The 20458-nt window shown below is 48.9% G+C and overlaps 1 protein-coding gene across 4 annotated transcripts in view; it reads left to right on the forward strand.

Annotated features, from left to right (window-relative positions):
* The window catches only part of LOC148836433 (amyloid-beta precursor protein-like), a 36961-nt gene continuing 16503 nt past the window's right edge, over positions 1–20458 (forward strand). For 3 of the 4 annotated variants that reach the window (XM_088913873.1, XM_088913874.1, XM_088913876.1), the window contains exon 1: positions 2–272. In XM_088913873.1, the coding sequence (XP_088769999.1) occupies positions 213–272 (60 nt within the window). In that variant the 5' untranslated portion in view covers positions 2–212. Of the gene's footprint in view, positions 273–20458 lie in introns of all 4 variants that reach the window. The other variant, XM_088913875.1, reaches the window with a different exon arrangement.

A 20458-nucleotide genomic window follows, 5' to 3' on the forward strand; every position in this document is an offset into this window, starting at 1 on the left:
CATTCTCTCGCCGGCCGGTCAGGTGACTGTGGAGCCGGAGCAGCTGTGCAGCTTCGCTCCTTCTCCATCACAGTGCTCCAGACTCAGAGCAAGACGCGCAGCGACACGACACGCAGCTCCGGACTGACTCTCGGAGAGTCGAGCGACGCCAGAGGCGCAGCGAAAACCCAGCCTTGTAGCTTAGGGACGCATCCGCGACGGGAGCGCACGATATGTGGGACTTCCCGGCTTTCCTGCTGCTCATCGCGGCTTCCTCGGCTTGGACAGCGGAGGTAGGAAAAAGGGGGTGGATGTTTCCCGATGGCCGGAGGGGGGCTGTCTCCTAGCTGTGGCTCCCGGTTCCCAAACGGGCTCTGTTGTTGCGTCTCCGGCCGCGGGGGAGCCGAGCCGATCCCACCCCGGCGCGGCTACAGCGCACGGATCCAGACAGTCCTCGACATGGCGAGTGCGGCTGGTCTGGCTGGGCGGCGGACGAGGCAGAAACGCAGCGAGCGATCTGCTGACGTTTCGGGTTTTTTACAGCCGTTTTATTTATGGTTGAGGTTGAGCCCGTTTGGCGTTCGGGGGTGTTCCTTTCCGCGGCTGTTCTGGATCGACAGTCTTTTATGTAAAGCACTGACCTAAAAAATCCCGTTCAGCCGGGAGCACGGCTGTGCTGCGTGGACTGACCTGCATTATTGATGGCTGCAATACCTGCAGTTATTGTTTCTAAGAGCTTGATAATTACACGCATTCGTGGATGGTGGGGACTCAGGGGTCCTGGTGGGCTGATTATTTGTCCTTTATCCATGTCTTTTCTTATAGAGGTAGCTAGAAAAAACAAGGCGGAATCTGGCTAACCAGGCAACGATGCGTCCTGCGTTTAGCAGGAGGGTTTCTGTTGATTTATGGTGAAATTGCTGATCGCGGTTTTCCTGGGTCCTGCGTTTTCCAGAACATTGCACGGGATTTCCAGGACATGTTGGATACGGACAGCTGCCTGGCCAAAAATTAAGGAAGGAAAAGGCATAATATTTTTCTTTTACTAAGGCGTTAAAAACGTTGCCTTTAGCATCTGGAGGCTAACAGCAACGCGTGAGTGCATATGGGATTGCTATGCAAATCTGCGTGATTTCTGGTAGGCGCAGACCAGATTGATTCGCAGATTAGCCCAGTCTAAACCTTCTTTTGAGAATGAAGAAATGACCCATACTTTTAGTTGTTTTATGGTAAATGATGTAGTCTTCCCCTTAATATTGTCCATTCTGCGAAATGGTAATGTCGTGGAGACAGATGCAATGCTGTTTTGATCTCGTTATTGTGGGCGGGTTGGGATTATTTTTCCCCCGTTTGCGGTGGCGTTCGAGCTAAATGCGATTCTCGGTGATTTTCGGTGGGAAAAGAGAGATTTAATGTTTGTTGTATCGCTAGCCTCGCCGGTCCGAAGTAAAAACAAAGACAGAATATGACACCCAGAGGCGTGCAGAAATAGACGCCCAGACGGCGGGGGAAGGGGGGCGATGGGGGGGGGGGCCGTGTGCTGTGTGTGTGAGGTGGTGGATGTCTTTACCGAGGAGAGGAGGTGGATGCGAAAGAGGAAGGAAGGGCTGTAGAGACACAGAGGTAAGATGGCGGCGGTGCTCTGCCGCAGTAGCAGCGCTCCCCCGCACTGCCAGAGGGGAGGGCAGGCGCTTTGCCGGGACAGACGGGCGCACGCACGCAAAACGCAATGCTTTTGTGTTCAAAACAAGGGGGCAAATTAAAAATAAGTGCCCTTCGCAACGGAGCGAAAGGAAGGAGCCGCACGATCCTATTTGCTCCGGCAAAAAAAAACCCCACAACGAAACACTGATCTTTTTAATGGCATACGTGAAATGAAGGGCTAATTGATGAAAAATAATATTATTAAAATATTTTAAATGAATTCTCTATTCACTTCTGAGCGAGATTGGGGATTGAAGTGCGCTGTGAAAAGAGCCAATGTGGAATCTGGGTTGTAATTTTCTGAAACCGCTCAGGTGACTCGTTTCATTACCTGACTCGGGACAGATGGCGCTCTGTGGAAGATGTCATTCCCTCCGTGATGGGTGGCCATGTGGAAACGCCTTAATATCGTAGCTGAGTGATTTAGAGCAGGGCAGTCATGGACAGGGCAGATATAGACAGGCCTTCAATTTAATTGAATCTCTGTTTGTGGTAAAACACCCAACAGGGATTAAACACTTAGCACCAAAGGAATCTCGTTTTTATTACTCAACGTTTGTCTGTGCTGGTGTGGTCCCACAAATGCTTGAGGATACATGTTTGTTTTTTCTCCAAACATGAAGTTCTGTGAGCATATAAACCCACTTTAATTAAACAATCAATGTGAAGAAACAATACTATATCATTTTATCACTTTCATTAGGTACACCAATGCCACTAATTGGGTCCCCTGCGGATGAGCAGTGTGTACCCCACTGCTGATTCTCCAGTGAAGTCAGGAGAACCTTTTTGGTGTAAAGGTTTTGTTTGACATTAAACAAGCAGAGGATATGTACACTACTTGTGGGTTCTCAGCTATTTTGTCTAACAATACACCCCCCCCAACACAAATGCAGTGCTTTGACTAACAAAGGTCAGGATGCCTTTAGCAGAGCAGCAGGAATTTATAGCTGGTGTCTGTAGATACCAGCTATATTTCGCCATGGCTTAGTGCTGAAGATGCTCATTTCTCAGCCTGTGCCTGACCCATCCCACCCCCCCACCCCCTGGCTCACGGCATCCCTGCTGCTGTCATGGCAACCCCACTGAAGACCCCCATGATGCCTTTCCGGGGAGTTTTTGTTTTAAGTAGTACCAGGATGGTCAATTGCAGTCCTGACGTGCCAGAGATTTACACTTTAAGCGGGCAACTGAATAAGACAGAAGGCGGTTTGACTTCATATCAGAATAATGAGTGTACCAGTGCAAAGTTGGAGCACCCAGCTGCCCATGAGCACTAGAGATGCCCATCCCTGATATAGGCGATGCGGTGGCTCTGTGGCTAAGGATCTACGCCGGTGGCTGGAAGGTTGCTGGTTCAAATCCCGCAGCCGGCAGAGGAATCCTAATCTATGCCAGTAGCCATATCACCCTGCAACTCACAACTGGCAACCCACTGAAGCTAAGCAGGTGTGAGCCTGGTCAGTATCTGGATGGGAGACCTCCTGGGGAAAACTAAGGTTGCTGCTGGAAGAGGTGTTAGTGGGGCCAGCAGGGGGCGCTCACCCTGCGGTCCATGTGGGTCCTAATGCCCTAGTATAGTAACGGGGACAGTATACTGTAAACAGGTGCCGTCTTTCGGATGAGATGTAAAACCGAGGTCCTGACTCTCTGTGGTCATTAAAAATCCCAGGGCGTTTCTAATTCCCAAATTTCCCATTGGCCCTTACCAATCATGGCCTCCTAATAATCCCCCTCTATAAATTGGTTTCATTACTCTGCTCTCCTCCCCACTAATAGCTGATGTGTGGTGAGCGTTCTGGCGCACTATGGCTGCCGTTGCATCATCCAGGTGGATGCTGCACATTGGTGGTGGAGGAGGGGAGTCCCCATTACCTGCAAAGTGCTTTGAGTGGAGTGTCCAGAAAAGCGCTATATAAGTGTAGTAATTATTATTATTATTATTAATCTGTTGGGCCACTGAGCAAGGCCCTTAACCCTGACTGCCATGGGCGCCGTATAAATGGCTGACCCTGCGCTCTGACCCCAAGCTTCTCCCTCCCTGTGCCTGTGTGTCTCATGGAGAGCAAGTTGGGGTATGCGAAAAGACAAATTCCTAATCTGATATTGTATATGGCCAGTAAAGTGATCTTATCTTATCTTATATACTGTCTGACGATGACGCACGGTAGTTATCTGCCAAAATGAGAATGGTGGGGTGAGGGGTGTCCTGTTGCAGGGTGAGGACACTGCTATGGTACTGTACTGTGTGCTTGAGGCTTTCACAGATCCCTCCAGGTAGTGCTGGGTGATAATTCGATAACAATAATTATCACGATATAATTTTCCTCGATATAATTTTAACAAAAGTTCGATAAATGTTCGATATATATGTTTATGCTTTGCGCATGTGTGCACAAAATACTGCGCGAGTGCGCGTGTGTGTTGCAGACTGGGCAGCTAACGTGATGGTGTTTACCCACACGGTGGTGGCTGACAGGACTGTAGTTAGAGTGGAGAAATGAGCGACACTGAAGCAAATGTAGTGCTGCCAACGACCAGCTGGAAGGACGATGACATCGTCGACACAAAAGGTCATTCAACTTCAGTAATTTGAAGATATTTTGGCTTTTTACGATCAAACATAAATCAGAGCACTTTAAACTTTGCAGTCTGTCTGAGCCATCTTCTATGTGTGTTTTATCACACTGCAGTATTTAATTTTTCTATTAAGATATTTATTTAGTAAATTTTACTCATGCATATTTTGACATAAAAAAGACTTGAATACTCTCTACCTCAGATTTGTTTAATGTTTCTGCTGTTTGGCAAGTGTTTGTTGTGTTCTTAAAATAAAGAGTTGTTTAATTTACCAATTAACTGTCTGGTTTCTTCGACTTTCACTCAGGAGAAAAAATCTGCCTTTAAACTTGAAAGAAGTAACGATTTGACATTTATCGTGATAATTCTCGATATCGACTGATATGAACATTTGTATCGTGATAATGTTTTTGGCCATATCGCCCAGCCCTACCTCCAGGTATATGTCTCCATCCATTTTCTCTTCCAGTACCTCTTCTTAAGCAGTGGTGTATGATACAATCCTCAGGCCAGGTAAGATGTGTCACCCACAGGGGTTCTGAGTGGTTACTGATGCTGTCCTGTACTGGACAGATTCCCCACCAGCTGTAGAGTCCTAACAAGCACATGCCAGGTTTGTGCTTTCTCCCAGCCCGTCTCAAGGGGCTCAAGTCAGCGGGTAGGTTATCTGTAAGATCACTATCATCTTCTTGCCTCTCAAGAAAATCATTGTTTCATGAGCTGCGTGGAGATGAGCCCATAACAAGAGCAGCGAGTAAGGCTGAGGGTTTGATCAGTCAGTGCTGTGTGGTTACACTAGGTTGCTATCAATCACTATGAACAGACACTCTTAAACTACCAACCTACCCAGACCTAGTAGAGCTGGACCTCCCTGTCAGTTTGTTTTATGTAATAATAATAATAATTGCTTACACTTATATAGCGCTTTTCTGGACACTCCACTCAAAGCACTTTATAGGTAATGGGGACTCCCCTCCACCACAACCACCAATGTGCAGCATCCACCTGGACAATGCGATGGCAGCCATAGTGCGCCAGAACCCTCACCACACATCAGCTATTAGTGGGGAGGAGAGCAGAGTAATGAAGCCAGTTCGTAGATAGGGATTATTAGGAGGCCATGATTGGTAAGGGCCAATGGGAAATGTTGGCCGGGACGCCGGGGGTTACACCCCTACTCTTTACAAGAAACACCCTGGGATTTTTAATAACCATAGAGAGTCAGGACCTGCTGGCCCCACTAACACCACTTCTAGCAGCAATCTTAGTTTTTCCCAGAAGGTCTCCCATCCAATTTTCTAGTCATTCTGCACATTTGTGTCCATCAGAGTAATCTGCACTTAACCTGGCTTCATTGTTAAAGAGGGCTCAACTGAATGGTGAGTTGATGGTGTGCTGATTTAGGGCCATTTCCAGCATCCCAGTTTCTTTGTGTTCCTGTCCTCCTGGCAGTGTGGAGCACATTGGTCCCCATGTGGCTTTTCCCGTTCTCGATTTGCACAAAGCTTGACATTGAACAAGTTAAATCGCCTTGTCACCCTGTCGGCTTTCTCGTTAATGAGGTGCTAGTGCTAACGCAACAGTCACTTCGGTGTCGCAAAACAAAAAAGGTTGAAATCAATGAAAACCGTGTTGAAAGCATTTAAGCAAAATTTAAAAATAGATCCAGAATTTTCTGAAAAGCATGCATACATATGCAAATTCCTTCTGATGCTCAGTTTATATGCTATGGGAATATATGCAATGCATCCTATATACAGTACTTTACAATTCACTCTCCTTTTAAGGTGGCTGCAGTAGTAGAGCCTTAGCATTGTTGCTGCAAGCTGGAAAATTGAATATTGATCCAAAATATCTTGCTGTACAATCCTTACTGTCTACCCCGTTGCAACACTTAAATGGCTAGATTGAGCCTGTTCAATAACAGATGAGCGAGTAAGGTCCTGATCAGAACACAATTCTGTTAGAATTGGTTGGAGAGGTTACAAGGGTATTTTCTTGGGGTTAAGGCATGAAATTTTAGCTACAGGCAAGGTATGCGGTTATATTATTTACAATTAAATGGATGTTTGAGCAGCGGTCCAGCTGTACGCAGCTGTCAGAGGCAGCGAAATGGGGGGCTTGAGCAGCGGTCCAGCTGTGCGCAGCTGTCAGAGGCAGCAAAATGGGGGGCTTGAGCAGCGGTCCAGCTGTGCGCAGCTGTCGGAGGCAGCGAAATGGGGGGCTTGCGTAGCGGTCCAGCTGTGCGCAGCTGTCGGAGGCAGCGAAATGGGGGGCTTGAGCAGCAGTCCAGCTGTGTGCAGCCTGGCCTTGTGCTTAATATCTATAATGACATTGCAAGGCACTCCTTTCAAGTTTATTTTCTCAATTCTTTATCTTTTGCTTTCTATCAGGAGTCATGTCACACCAGTATCTGCATTCCAGCAGAGAGATTGTGCGGTTCTGTACTCATCAGTGTACACTCCCTGGTTCAGGTTCACGCATGATCTCCAGTCTTATGTTTTTTTTTTTAAATTCAGGCATGGCTTGGAGGAGCAGCTCTTTGTCCTGTTCAAACAAGTGTCTCAATATTGCCATTTTTGAAGTTCTCCTTTAAAACTCTTGACAACAGGTTTTGCTTTAAAAATCGCATTTAAAATGTTAATTGCAGGATCTGTTGCTTAATTATTGGATGTTTTCTATTTGTGTGCTTGTTTTTTTAGTCGTGATATTTATTTGTTTATGAGGTTTGTTGCATAAAGTAATATTGTATGTGTGGTGGGCACCCCATTTCCCATATGTGGTCCACACCATTTTCTGTTCTCATCAAACGAGTTTCCCTGATGAAAATCTGGCTCCAATCTATAAGGATCTTGTAGGATCATGTAAGATCTTGTAGTGTCCCATCCACAATCACATTGCAGGTCCCTACAGAATGTCATACAGGAGCCTCTGTAGGATTTCTATCCGTCTTGAGTAAAAAAAATACTTCTCACTAAATGGCATGCTTTTCAAGAATATTTACCTTTTGAATTAAAAAATTGTGGTTTCTTCTTCAAACATGACAAGAAATGAACGGGGTGATATCAAGGGGGTGATATCAGCTTATGTGGTAGCCCAGCAGTCTTGATTTATAGTACACTGATTAAGCAGATCTTTTAAGCATAATTACAACACCTGTAGGATGCACAGGTTTAATCTTGTATCAATGTCCAGTGCATGACATAAGGCAGTGTTAAGCAGAGCCTTGACTTAGTTCAGATTGTCATTACATGGTTTGCTGCTAGTGTATGTGGGATGTCTTATTAATAAAGGTTTCTGTTTTATGTGGCCATTAATGCGGTTTGATAGCTTTGTCCGTTTCATGTGAGCCCTTTGTCCAGTGTTTTAGAGAAGGTGTGCGGACCTGACGGGTCATGATGCCAAGAACCTTCTTGAAAGGATAATGGCAGGGAGACTGCTGTTCATCCCCTGTGATTAAGCCAGAAAGGAGTGCAGTTGTGAAAAAGGATAGAAGACAGTGGGAGAGCCCTGTATGCCTCCTGTTGTAAAACCCCAGATAACTCCTGCAGCAGCGTCATTGCAGCTGGACCTGATCCAGTGCCTGGTACTAATCTCTCAGCCTGTTCAGACTTTCTGTACTCAGGCCTTGGTTTCAACACCAGCTAAAGTCCATTCTTTGCTACAGCTTGCAGTCTCTTTTCAACTTTCAAATTAAGGAATTAATCCTTTATTTGTGGCTAAACAGCTCTCGGTACTGTACGTGACCTGGTCCGTTTATGAGGAAGCGATGTGTCGATGGGACTGGTTCAAGCGTCGTCACACGGGGTTTTCCTTCCATTTCAGTAATTGGTCACACCTCTGCTGACAAATCGGGGATACGGGGGTCTCTGAGGACCGGGACTGAGAGCCTCTGTTCTGTAGAAATCACCTTACCACAGGGCCTCCCTCCACACACCTGGAAAGCCTGTTACTTCCAGCTTGTTCCACATGCAGTCAGTCCAGCGGAGTCATGCAGAGCTCTGCAGAGCCGGTGTGTGACTGAGCCATGCAGCTCCATAGGCTCCTGGTAATGCAGATCATGTGTAGCCTGCGTCCTTCTACTGCTGTATCTCAGGCACACAGCAACAGAGGCTACAGAGAAATGTTCTACTTTGAGCTCTGAATTCTGGGCGTCTGAATTCCATTCTGGTGAGCGCCCTGCTCAGAGGCCGGGGTGTGATATTCGGCCATCGCTCTGCCCTCCCTCTCACCCCTCGCTCATTAGCCCTAGCTTGCTGGGGACTGCCCGCGCTGCGTTGTGGAGTTCTTGGGGCTATAATTAGCCGTCCGTCCCTGAAAAAAGGGCGTCGGGCAGGGTGGTGGTGATGAGGGAGTTCACATTCCTGTCCGGGCGTCGGGGTCTGTTTTTATTCTGCGAGTGACATGGCAGCAGTTACAAAAAAGCACTACCCTGCGGCCCAACTGGGCCTTTGAGAATTGTGTGTGCCCTGCGTGGCCACGCACCTGTTAAAAACTGTGCCAAGTGGTCACCTCAGGCCCGTGTGATTAAAACACAGAGACCTGGAGAATGTGAGGTGGCTGTAATTTAGGGATTTGTGAGGGAAGTACATTTTCATTAGCTCCCAAGTGCACTGACTTTCACCTTTGTCAACATCCTTTTAATTAGGGTGGAGTGTGGCGGTTTAAAAGTCCACGTAATTTTTTAAAAGTCTTTAAGCCATTGTTATGCAACCATGTTTTTGAGATAAGATCACTTTATTGGCCATATACAATTTCTTGTTTTAGGATTTTGTCTTTTTGCATACCCCAACTTGCTCTCCATGAGACACACAGGCAGGGAGAGAAGCTTGGGGTCAGAGCGCAGGGTCAGCCATTTATACATCACCCCTGGAGCAGTTTGGGCTAAGGGCCTTGCATGGGGGCCCAATGGGGTAGGATTCTTCTTCCGGCCGCAGGATACAAACTGGCAACCTTCCAGCCACAGGCGCTTAGCCACAGAGTCACCGCACCGCCAAGCTCCTGTAGCATAAGGTTAGAGGCACAGTTGTGCTTGATCAGCGCTGTGCCTCTCCTCTCTCCTTGCCCGAACACGCGGAGGCCCTGCTGGATGGAGGCGGGGTCCCAGGACCTAGGGTCCCTGGCCCAGCCGCTCCTGTCCCCAAAACGCTCATCTACACAAGGTGAAAGAGGCACGTCGGCTTGGGAGGGTGGGCATGAGACCACAGCTTGCACAGACCGACGCCTGGCACGCCCGGCTGATTCTTATCGCTTTCCTGCCAGCGGACATCTGAGACTTCCACCCGCTGGGTGTGCCCCTCCCCACCCCCTCAGTCGGCGACTGGCAGAACAGTCTCTTTTCATTCTGGATGTCACTCCAGGAGTAGTGGCCGAGGCCAGCGGTCAGCGGTGTGCTACCCCCTGCTCCCTCAGTGAGGAGAGGTAACCCAAGTAAAATCATGCCAGCAGGTGCTTGGACAGTGTTGGTCGGCGTGGAGGTCAGCTGTTGCCCCTTCAGTCGCTACTTTTCCCTCACATCTGTCACCCTCTGCCACCTGCTCTGAGCCCCTCTGGACGCCCTTCTTGCTCCTCATTGAAGAAAATCTCAAGATGTCCAACGTGGAGGATTTCAGAGCTCACTCTGTGATTGGCGAAGAGAACCGAAGAGATTTCAGCGTTGTGTTCATTGTTTGACCCACTTTGACATTTTCTGTACCTCTCTCTCGCTCGTTTTTTTTGTCTTCTTGGCCGCTTTTCACGTGAAGTGTGAAGCCGAGGGGAGCCAAGGCGCGCGCTCTGCCTCCCAGGCTGCAGGTGGGTCACGTGGGCCAGTCAACAGGGAGGAGAAGTAGGTGGAAGAGGGCCGTGCGCTCAGGGGGCTAGGTTGCTCAGCAACAGCCAGAGCCTAAGGAAGTGCCAGTCGAGGAAAGACCAGGGTGGGGTCGTAGAAGTCTGCGGTTTTATTCCGGGGGGATACTGTGGGCTGCTTGTGTGAAATCGAGAGGCGTCTGCAGGTGTATTGCTCAGATTGACTGGTGTGGTGCGTGTGCACGCAGATGTTAAGAGCACAGTGTGTTCAGCTCCTGCCTTGGTTGCTCAGTTGACTTATTAATCCCAGAATTGGTGATTGTCCCAGTCTGGGATCGGCTTCCGCCGTGTTGCTGAGCTGGCACGTTCCAGACACCCATGAATCCAAGGTGCTGTCAGCCCCTAGTGACAGTGTGCCGTGCGGAGCCTAGGTGTTCTCTCGATTCCTCCAAGCATCCAGGAGCGCTCTCCTCTCCCCAGCAGCTGTGTAAATGTCGCAGGCTGGCAGCTGGGAGGGTGTCTTTGTTCAGTGTTTGCCCTCCTGCTGCTGTATTGTTCCCTGAGTGTGCTGTAAGGCTCGAGTAGATGTGCTGCTTTGTGTCCCATTCCACTCCCAGCAGGGTGCGGAAAACTCGTTTTTGGTGCCTATGTGCAGTCCAGGGTGGGGGAGACTCCCGAGACTAGGAGTGCCGTTTTGTTTTCATAGTGGAACGGCAGGTCTCGTCCGGGAGTTTACCAGGAAATTCTTGCTGGCTCTTGTAAACAGAACAGTTTAGTTTTCATGAATTGTGCCCCTGTTATACAACGTGAAGAGCCCATAACTCCTGAAAAGTTCCGCACAGATCTTTTCCATGCGTCGGCTTTTCCTGGGAGGAAGAGGTGTTCCCCTTCCCCAGACGGCTGTGTCGGCTTGAGACAGTGTCGCTCCTTGGTAGTTTTTTTTATGGGGATGCTAAATCGATAGCTATGAACAGATGTTGAGCTCCCACGGTTTCTTTATTAATTAAAAAGCTGTTAACTGTTGTCAGTTTATCTCCCATTAATAGGCCTTCAGTAAGACTCTACAGAAAACAAAGCATTTTGTTGAGGCATTGGACCGTGTAGCGCTGATGAAATACTGGGATTCTCCACAGGAATTTTTGCGTTCCTGTAAACGGGCACTGTAGTGGTGGAACGCATCCATCCACCCATTTTCTCTCCAGTTCTTCCAGTTCAGGGTGGAGGGGGAGGCAGAGGCTATCCTGGCAAGCAAAGAGGGTAAGGCTGGATATACCCTTGACGGGACGCCAGTCCATCACAGGGCAGACAGAACCAGACCCACTCACATCAGGGCCGGTTTTCCCAGAAGCTGAAAAATTACAGTCATGTTTTTGGCTTGTGGGAGGAAACTAGAGCACCCAGAGGAAACCCACATGAACATGGGGAGAGCATGCAGACTCCACACAGATAGCAACCCTGATCCAGACTTGTACCCAGGGCCCCAGAGCTGCAAGGCTGCAATGCTAACCACTGCACCACAGTGCCACCCTGGGGCTGAATCCATCTTGTTTACACCATGTGGGAAACAGGCCTTTTGCTAGTAAGTCACTGAATTTGTTGTTTCAACCCCACAGCACATGTAATCATCGGGGCAGTTAATAATTATATTCAGAGGTTTTCTCTTTGTTTTCTTTTTCTGATAAAAGAGGCTTTTTTTTAGCCTGTCAGCTTAACACATCTCTTAAAGCCTAAGAACGCATCTGGTTGCTTTCCTCTGGACTTATTCTGGAGCAGAATGGCGTTATTTTATTTCTTTTCTGTAGAGTGGTGATAAATTGTGCGCAGCCTCAGCTTGGAATTTCAGAACTGCGGTCAGTCACTGGCAGTGGGTTCAACACTGTGTATTTCATCGGGTGGAGATCCGGACCTGGAAATGTGCATTTCCTGGCAGCGAGCCTGTGTACCTTTCTTTCTGAACCCCAGTGTCCTTATTAAAGAGGTGAAGAATAAGGAATGCAGTGTCCTAGAGGAAGCAAGAAATAGCACAGCGCCAGCCCTGGCCCTACAGAGCACCTGACCTATGGGCATCGGTAAGCATCTTTGAGTCTTCAGCGGTGCGGGTGGGGATCTGCAAATATGGGGGAGTTTTACCAGTTGAGGATCTACTTGATTGAGTGAAGAGCAGAACGAGCACCATGTTACCCCTTCTGCTTTCAACGACCAGTGGTACTGAAGAGCGTACTCGCAGGCCAGAGCCGAGTGGTGCCAAGTGGTCCCTTGTTGCATGGTGAAGATGCACACGGTGAATAGTTCGGATGTTCGTTGATGGCAACTGTAAGTTGGTCTGGGGGGAGGTTGGGCAGTAAGAGCCTCTGGCAAGGCCATTCGAGTGTTCCCACACTCCTCTTGAGCCAGCTGGGCGCAGAACCAAGCTCTGATGTCAGACTGAAGCTGTCGTGCGTGTGTGCTGTGGTTTCCTCTTGTTTTATCTTAATGCCCACAACCTCCTTTAGTCCATACCCTGAACCTGGGCTCCGTATGTTCTGGCAGGCAGTAACAGAGGACCCTCCTTGGCAGCTGTGAAGCCCCCTTCCCCCTCCCCGCTGAGGGTCGGAGGGTCACTGGGTCAGGAGGAGAGTGGTTACTGGCTGCCAGACGACGACTCTGATGCAACTTGTCGTAGTACAGAAGCACTATACAAGGGGTCCTAATGCCGGCAGCACACTACACGACTTTTCCTAGGATTTTCTGTCGTAGCCTTCATTCACGTAATCGTAAGAAAATCACAGCGAGTTGTAGAGAGTGGCAGCGCATGCTCGTTACCATCAGTTGTGTAACGCCCTACCCCCGGCGACTCGGTCACAGTGCTCTTAACAGCCCCTATGGCTCTCTGCGACTCGCTATGATGAAGTCAAAACAGGTCCGGTTTTCTCGTAGCGAGTCGCCAGTCATAGGGGTGGGTGCTTGTGTCTGCGACAGTCAACAGCCGATGGGCGTTCAACCGGAAGCGCAATGCGTACAGTGCAGCTGCAAGGAAAGAAGGAAAGCGAGTGTTGTGGACTGTGGAAATGGAGGAGAGGGCTCGTCGAACTGTGGAGCCGGCACAGATGTCGTTTTGTGTTTGTTTACTTTCGTGCGGTGCTCCTCCTCTTATTCCGGTGTGCTCCACATTGATTGGCTGCCAAAACGAGGCGACCTCGTGGTATTTTTCGCAGCCCACTGCGAGATTTGGAACCGTGATGAAAAGTCGTGAGGGAATCGCGCAATTAGTCACCCCCTGCGATTCCTAGTCGTATAATTTGACACCCTCTAGGACAGAAAAGGCAGCGAGAGTCGTTGAATTTGACATGCTCTCCGGCTAGAGGTTGCGTCGAGTCCTGCAGTATGACAGAGGCTTAAGATCTGAGGATGTAGAAGCATTTAAAATGTGTGTGGAGAACTGCTGCATTCTGGTTTCTGCCCCTCAGTGTCTTGAGAGAAGCTTGTCCTGCTCTCAATGCTGTAGCAGTGCATTAGGTCAGTAGGTCATCCAGGTGGATGCTGCACATTGGTGGTGGTGGAGGGGAGTCCCCATTACCTGTAAAGCGCTTTGAGTGGAGTGTCCAGAAAAGTGCTATATAAGTGTAAGCAATTCTTCTTCTTATTATTATTATAAGAGGCAGAAGATGGACTCTGCAGAACTGGCACGTGGTGAGAGGGCCGTCCAAACCTCAGATTGCGCCTGTGCTGTCAGGTGAGCCTGTGTGTTGCATAGATCTGTGTGGGTCTACCTGCTGGCCTGTAGCCCTGTGTCTGCTCACTCGCTCGCTCTGTGGGGTTGCAGCATAGGCCAGTCAGAAGAATAACATACAGCAAAGCTGCTCCCCTGATGTGTATTTTCAGAAGCTGCAGGGGGAAGTGCTGGGGGATTTTGTTCTTTTTTCTTGTGTCTAGTACCTCTCAACCTCTCTCAACTCGTCATACCCGGATTCATTTAGGGAAGTGAGAGAGAGACAGAGAGAGTGGGACTGAAAGCAAAAGTAATTGAGTCAACAAAGCTGTCTGCCAAGCTGCTACTTATCTCATCGAAGCCCAGATTCCGGGGAATGTGCCTCTTGCTTTGGGAGGGTCCGTGGTTGGACTGGCGTTCCTCGTTATCGCAGCTCTTGATGGGAAGCACGGTCCTGACGAACACAGGAAGTCTTGATGTGCCTCCCCTGCTTCTTGTGGACTGAGGGGCAGGAGGGGCAGATGGGAAGAGTTTTGTGTTGGGTTGGCGGCTGCCAACGTCCTCAGCCCCCCTGGTCCAGCCTGCTGCCCGTTCCGCACTGAAGAACGGGGGATAGGACTGGGGCAACACTTAACTGCACCAGGAGGGGAATTAAATTTTTGAGGGTGTGTTTTTCGTTGGACAGCATGTTTCTGGAGACTGCCGATGTAGCTGTGCTACGAACACGTTCCCTACCTGTTAGGAGGCGAACTGGTTGACGTTCAACATGAAGCCGTTTGTTGAGAGGGTCTCTGTGAACTTTGTAAACGCTTTTCCTTCAGGAGATGCAATATTTTCTAAGGTGGACATTCAGAACTGGTTTGAACTGGATGGGAAGAATGCTGGACACAAGGGCTGCTATGTAATTCTACACCGTTATAAAGGAATGCATGTTACGAACCTAAGTGACCAATTGTATTAGATGAAGCGCTCTTTAGCAAATAGGGAGGTAGGAGACTGTCTGTGATTTCGGAACGCTGCCAATCTTGTAAGCTTAGGAAAGCGGGACAGATAACAGAAAAATATTTAAGGACTGTTTTAGTTAACTGTCCTAGAGAAAAGTACACCGAGCATCTCTGTGTGTTTTGCTCCCATGGGCATGAAATAAGACGGACTTCTGAGGGTAAGCGAGGAAAAATGTCTCCCAACACCTTCGTAGTGCAGCAGGAAAAGCTCTTTGTCAGCTCCCCGTGAAGCTGAGTGTTAACCGGTCTGGTCAGCTCTTCTTGCGCCCCCTCTCCCCCTTCCCCCCTGTGTCCCCGGCACTCCACTGAGCCTGTGATGTATTCTGGCCTGCGCTGTGGTTTTGGCTCTTTTCCCAGCTTGGTGCCACGAAAGATTTGAGGGCGTGAGGCTCAGGGAGGCGCCTCAGGTGTTTGTAGTGGTTGTGCGGAGTTTCCCACTGGACTGGACAAGACCGATCAGTAGGGCCATCCTGACACCCCTCCACGAGCTCTCAGCCCTAGAGCATCACCTCGTGCCTGGTGCCCTCTGTTCTGTGCGAATTCCTGCAATTAGACTTGGTGTTAACACGCACACGGTGAGAGGCAACAGGAGCCCTCACGCCCCTGTACTGCTTGAGACCAGCTGTTGGACATTAGTGTGCGAGTAATCAACGTCGTGTTTTAATTAATTTAGACAGGGCACAGGGGGGATGCCGGGCACGGGAGCGCAGCGTGCGACATCTGGGGCGAAGTCGGCCTTCCTGAGCCCGTTTTGTCTTCGTAGTGACTGGCGGCGTCGCCAGGCGTCCCCGGAGGGGAGCTGTGCTGTATGTTGTGATTAGGCACCACCTGTGACCACTCCGTTTCTGCTGGGCTGAAATTTGCTCAGGCCTGGATACTGCTCTCTCTACACACGGTGAGCTTCAAAATCAGCAGTGAGCCGGTCTGCAGCCCACGCCCGGCCTTGGACTGGACCTTACTGGGCCCCTCTTGCTGGGCAGTGTCCAGTGGAGTGGGGGGGGTGTGCTGTCAGACTAGCGCTGCTTGTCACCCAACTGTCCACCAAGGGCACTGCTCGTGGCTTTCAGAGCTAGAATAAAGCAGTGACGAAATAAGTGAGTTAATAATTGCGTTACAGGTTCAGCCAAGGATTTGAGAGCAACAGGACACCAGGGCAGAGACCTGAACTTCTCAGTAACATGGAGCTTTGTTATACTATATGTAGATGCGGTATTTCCAGGAAAAAATAGAAACCTAGTTTGTAGACCAACAAATGCATTATCCATCGGCCATGCCAATAAATCTGTTTTAAATTGGAATGTAGTTCAGGGGGAAGCCAGCAGATCTGTAGGCCGATATTGGTATATATGTCCTGACAACCTGTTTGGTCTCCTAGCCGCTGTGGCCTGTGACCTGTCGCTGTGGAGAAGGGAGCAGAGGACAGGATCACACCCCTTCTTCAGCACAGTTCAGATCTACTTTAGCAAGTGTTTCTGTCATGGCTAGATGCGGCTGAGGGTGTGGACATCTCTACGTTTAACTCTAATGTTTCTCTAATCCCAGAGTATCTGTCACAGTGCAGTAGGAAGTGCACCTCTGTCTCTATTTCTCCCCGCTGGCAGTGGGAGCATAGCCTGTCCTCTCTGGGCAGCCAGGTCTGCCTGTGTCCAGTTTCTTTGGCCAGGCTGTGGTCACTGAACCTTTTTTGCTGTTTCTTTTTTGCTGTTTCTTATCTTGCTCAAATATTCGGCTAGTGTGTATTGTCTGTTTAGGGTACTGTAGCATTCCAGTTTCTGTTGTGTTTGTGTGAGTCCCCCAGTGTGTGAGATATGGCTGGAGGATGATGGTTAGCCCAGGCCAGCTCGTGCGTTTTCCGTGGCAGTCCGCCTGGCTCGATCACTTTCTCCGCGCGGCGTTCTCCCCCTCCTGGCGCGGCTCCCGCTATGCGAGCGGCCGGATCTCCTGATTTCCTCTTCAGGGGCGGGGGGATCGGGTGTCCTGGCTCGCTCCCGTGGTAAACGGGGAGTCGGGTGTCGGAGCTGGGCGTGCTCGTGTTTCTCACATCCCTGAGCCTCGGGACAGCGCCAGCCAGTCGCTGCGACCAGCTTTGCCTGTTGGGGTGTCCCTTGTCCCTGCTGCTTGGCGTGGAAACGGGTGTGATGGCAGCAATTTACAAAGGAGGCCAGCTATAAAGCACCCGAGCTGAAGAATTATTGTGATTGTTCTTCCTTAAACTCTTATGTAATGTTTTGTAGGTGTGGCGACCACAGCTAAATATTCTGAAGGCGGTCTTATTAGCGGCTCGTGTTCTCTTGGGCTGTGCTGGTCACACAAGCACTTTGTCTGAATGCTCGCATCCTAGAGGTCCTGCCAAGACCCTTCCCACTGTGCCCAGTGTAGCCTGACGGCGGACAGGGAACAGTTTATGCTGTACTCTGGTCAGAGGTTTTTGTCTTCACTCCAAATATTGGTGAATGTTTATGAGGCAGTCCAAAGAACACCTTTCATGCTTAGGCTGGTTTAAGAGCAGGAAGTCACTATCAGTGATGGTAATCAGTATTAACTAGCTTGTGCCATCTTGCAATACTGTGAGTGCCAGAACCATGAAACGACTAAATCCGCTTCACGTGTATAAGATAAGTTAGCAGCCATGGACAGCTGTTTCGCCCTTATTAGGGCTTGACCAGTGACAACACTCAGGAGGTTGTGGGTTAGAGTGCCCATTGTTAACAATGCTGTTACCCCATTAACTTTCCCCCCAAATGCTTGATTTACCCCCCCAGTCAGCCTAGATTTTTACTTGGCTGCCAGCATCGCCAGGAGATAACCCTAATCGCGATTAAACCGGGGTAAGTTCAGGCCTCATGAGCCTCTGTGCTGAAGTAAAAACATTGTAGCAGTAGATCATTATTCCTTATATAAGGACCCACCTGGATGATGAGTTGTCTCCTCCACATCAGGAGGGAGAACAGAGTGATGAAGCCAGTTCATAGATGGGTATTATTAGGAGCCCGTGATTGGTAAAGGCTAGGAGGAAATTTGGCCAGGACGCCAGGGTTACACCCCTACTCCTTGAGAAACACTCTGGGATTTTTAATAATCACAGCGAGTCAGGACCTCGGTTTTACATCTCATCTGAAGGACAGCGCCTTTTTACAGTATAGTGTCCCCGTCACTATACTGGGGCATTAGGACCCACACGCTACCCCCTCCCAACCCCGAAATGATGAACAGTATCTGCCCCCACCCGTCCTCGCGCTGTGCGTCTCGGTCTGCTGCTTTCTCAGCTCTTGCCCACCTTGGATTCCCCTGGTGCCCTCTCTGCCCCACCCCATCTCTCCCTTTTGCCCCTGGCTTTGTCGTCCCCTGATCTCCAGCACAATGCGGTCTTTGTGCCGGACTCCTCCCCACCTCTCGGCTCTGACGCGGTGCTGGAAGAAAGAGCTGCTTACACACGTGCGCGGGGAGGGAGGCACTGTGGGCTAGTGCTTAAGAGCTGGAGAGAGAGAGCGCCGCCATCGGCTTTTCTGCCCTCTCTGGCTGATCCGCGATCACCGGGACAGCGGGGCTTCTGGGAGCCAGTGTAGCTGAGCGCTGCCACCTGGTGTGCAGTGAGGGTATGACAGTGCGCGTCTCCGAATGGCACCAGGTCGCCTTTCCCATTCCCTCAGATCCCCGAGATAATAAGCAGCTGTTAAAATGGAAACCTACTTCACGTTCTGTGTCAAAGTAATTGGGTAGATAATGAGATTTTGGCCCCCTAGGCCCCTACCAGCTCCCTCTTTTAACCCCTTCAGCGCTACTCGTGGCACACAGACTGCATTCAGCCTTACAGGCATTCCTTAAGAAGCCTGTGTGCCCTCCGATGTCTTTTAATTGCCAGTAATTTAGCACACGACACCCACGCCACTGCTATCTGCGGCCGTGAGTGGAGGGTTTCTTTTTAGCTCGGTGGCGTCCCAGATGAAGCGGAATTAGTTTTCTGGACCGATCCCCCTGAGGCGCGGAGGTGCTGGGATGTGAGCAGAGGAGGCGTTTCTCCAGGGGGTGTCGAATCTGGAGCAGCTGCACTCCTGCTTGCTGTGATCAGCAGTTCTGCACACTGACGGCACTGAACGGGCTGAACTCTGATGGTACCCACCCCATCATAGCTAGAATGATAAGGAAAGGTAACTGACAAGGGGGTGTCATCTAGCTCGTTAAATTGCTGATTGGTCTGAGGCACTCATTTAACCACTTTCTGAAAGAAGCCAGGGTATCGACTTGAATATCGTGGCCCGACGGATTATTCCATACTCCTGCCACTCTTTGTGTAAAGTGCCACCTTCTCAGTCTTGATTGAATGTACTTTCCTTCTCTGTTCGTGACTACAAAGGTTCCCTTTTATAGCCTGTCCGTGGAGGCTGTTCCTTTGAGCCTTGGAATGTGCTTTGTTGTTCCTGTCTGGAGCCCATCCAGAGGAATTTGAATGCTTTTTGAAACATGATCAAAATTGTACACTACCCTTAATGAGGTGTGTTGTACAGTTTTAACATCCGAGTATTAAATTAAAACTTTGTGTTATTAACTGTCTCAATGTTTTATGTGCCTTTGTATTAATAACACTGATAAATTCATGACACATGGTCTAGGTTGAGCCTTTTGGACTATCCTAAGCATCTTTTAGTGTTTTGTACTCCTCCTGTTTAACTCTTGACTACTTACTATATCGGAATCCTGATTGCTATAAATAAGAGCAGTCGGCTTGATACAGATTGATGTACTCCAACGTTCATACAACTCCAATCAAAGTTTTCACCCGTTCTGTAATGTTTTTTTTAATATTTAATGAGGAATTGTAGCAAAAGTCTGCTAAAAATTAAAATTAAATCACTGTTTTGTACCATTCCCATTTTTTGCTTTTGTTTGTTCAAAACCCTCTAGAAAGGCCAACCTTTTCTAAATCCATTCTGACTATCCCCTAGCATGTTAATGCCATACCAATGATTCCTCATGTCACATAATACAATATAGACATATTGGTCTGTGGTATTGTGGTTCACTGTTGTTATCTTTTTAATGGTTGGCACTACTTGAGATTTTTCCACAGGGTATTATCCGTGCCTTAAGTGACTGTTGGAAGAGTTTTAATATTTGTATGAGTAAGTAGTTTACTTAAGTACAGGCTGAAACCCATCAGGCCCTGGCATTTTCTTTGTCCTAAGCAGTCGTGTTATCTGCAAGACGTCTGCCTGTTCCGTGTTAGTATTAACATAGGCTCTCCTTTCCTCAGCGGCCACTGAATCTGTCCTAATAAACACCTTCCAGTATTATTGTTCCATTTCCTTTTATCCTCTGAAAAGTTGACCAGCTTCACTTCCAAAGCATTTTTCTTTTGTCCATTTACTGTGCTTTTGCTGTTGGGGGGTGGAATGGCAAAACAAGCCTCTTTTGTGGTTTTATTTTCAGTCTCTTAGCCTTTGCAATATCCATTCTGACCTGTGCGTTTCAAATCATTTCGGCAAGTGCTTCCTTTCTTTGTATCTGTTCCTTAGTTGATCCTTTATTTAGCTGTTTGGGCCTCTGCTTTGGGTTGACTTGTGACATGAGCTGCACATCAAGCAGGATATTTTAAACCGATTCCATCCCTTTTCTACTTATTCTATATTCACCCAGTCCCATTCTCGTTCTCTTAAATAGTCTCGGGGATTGTAAACCTTTTTTCTTAAATGTTTTGGACCCTTACTTCAGTATTAAG

The sequence above is a fragment of the Atractosteus spatula genome, chromosome 4, assembly GCF_055471065.1.
Source record: "Atractosteus spatula isolate fAtrSpa1 chromosome 4, fAtrSpa1.hap1, whole genome shotgun sequence".
NCBI lineage: Eukaryota > Metazoa > Chordata > Actinopteri > Semionotiformes > Lepisosteidae > Atractosteus > Atractosteus spatula.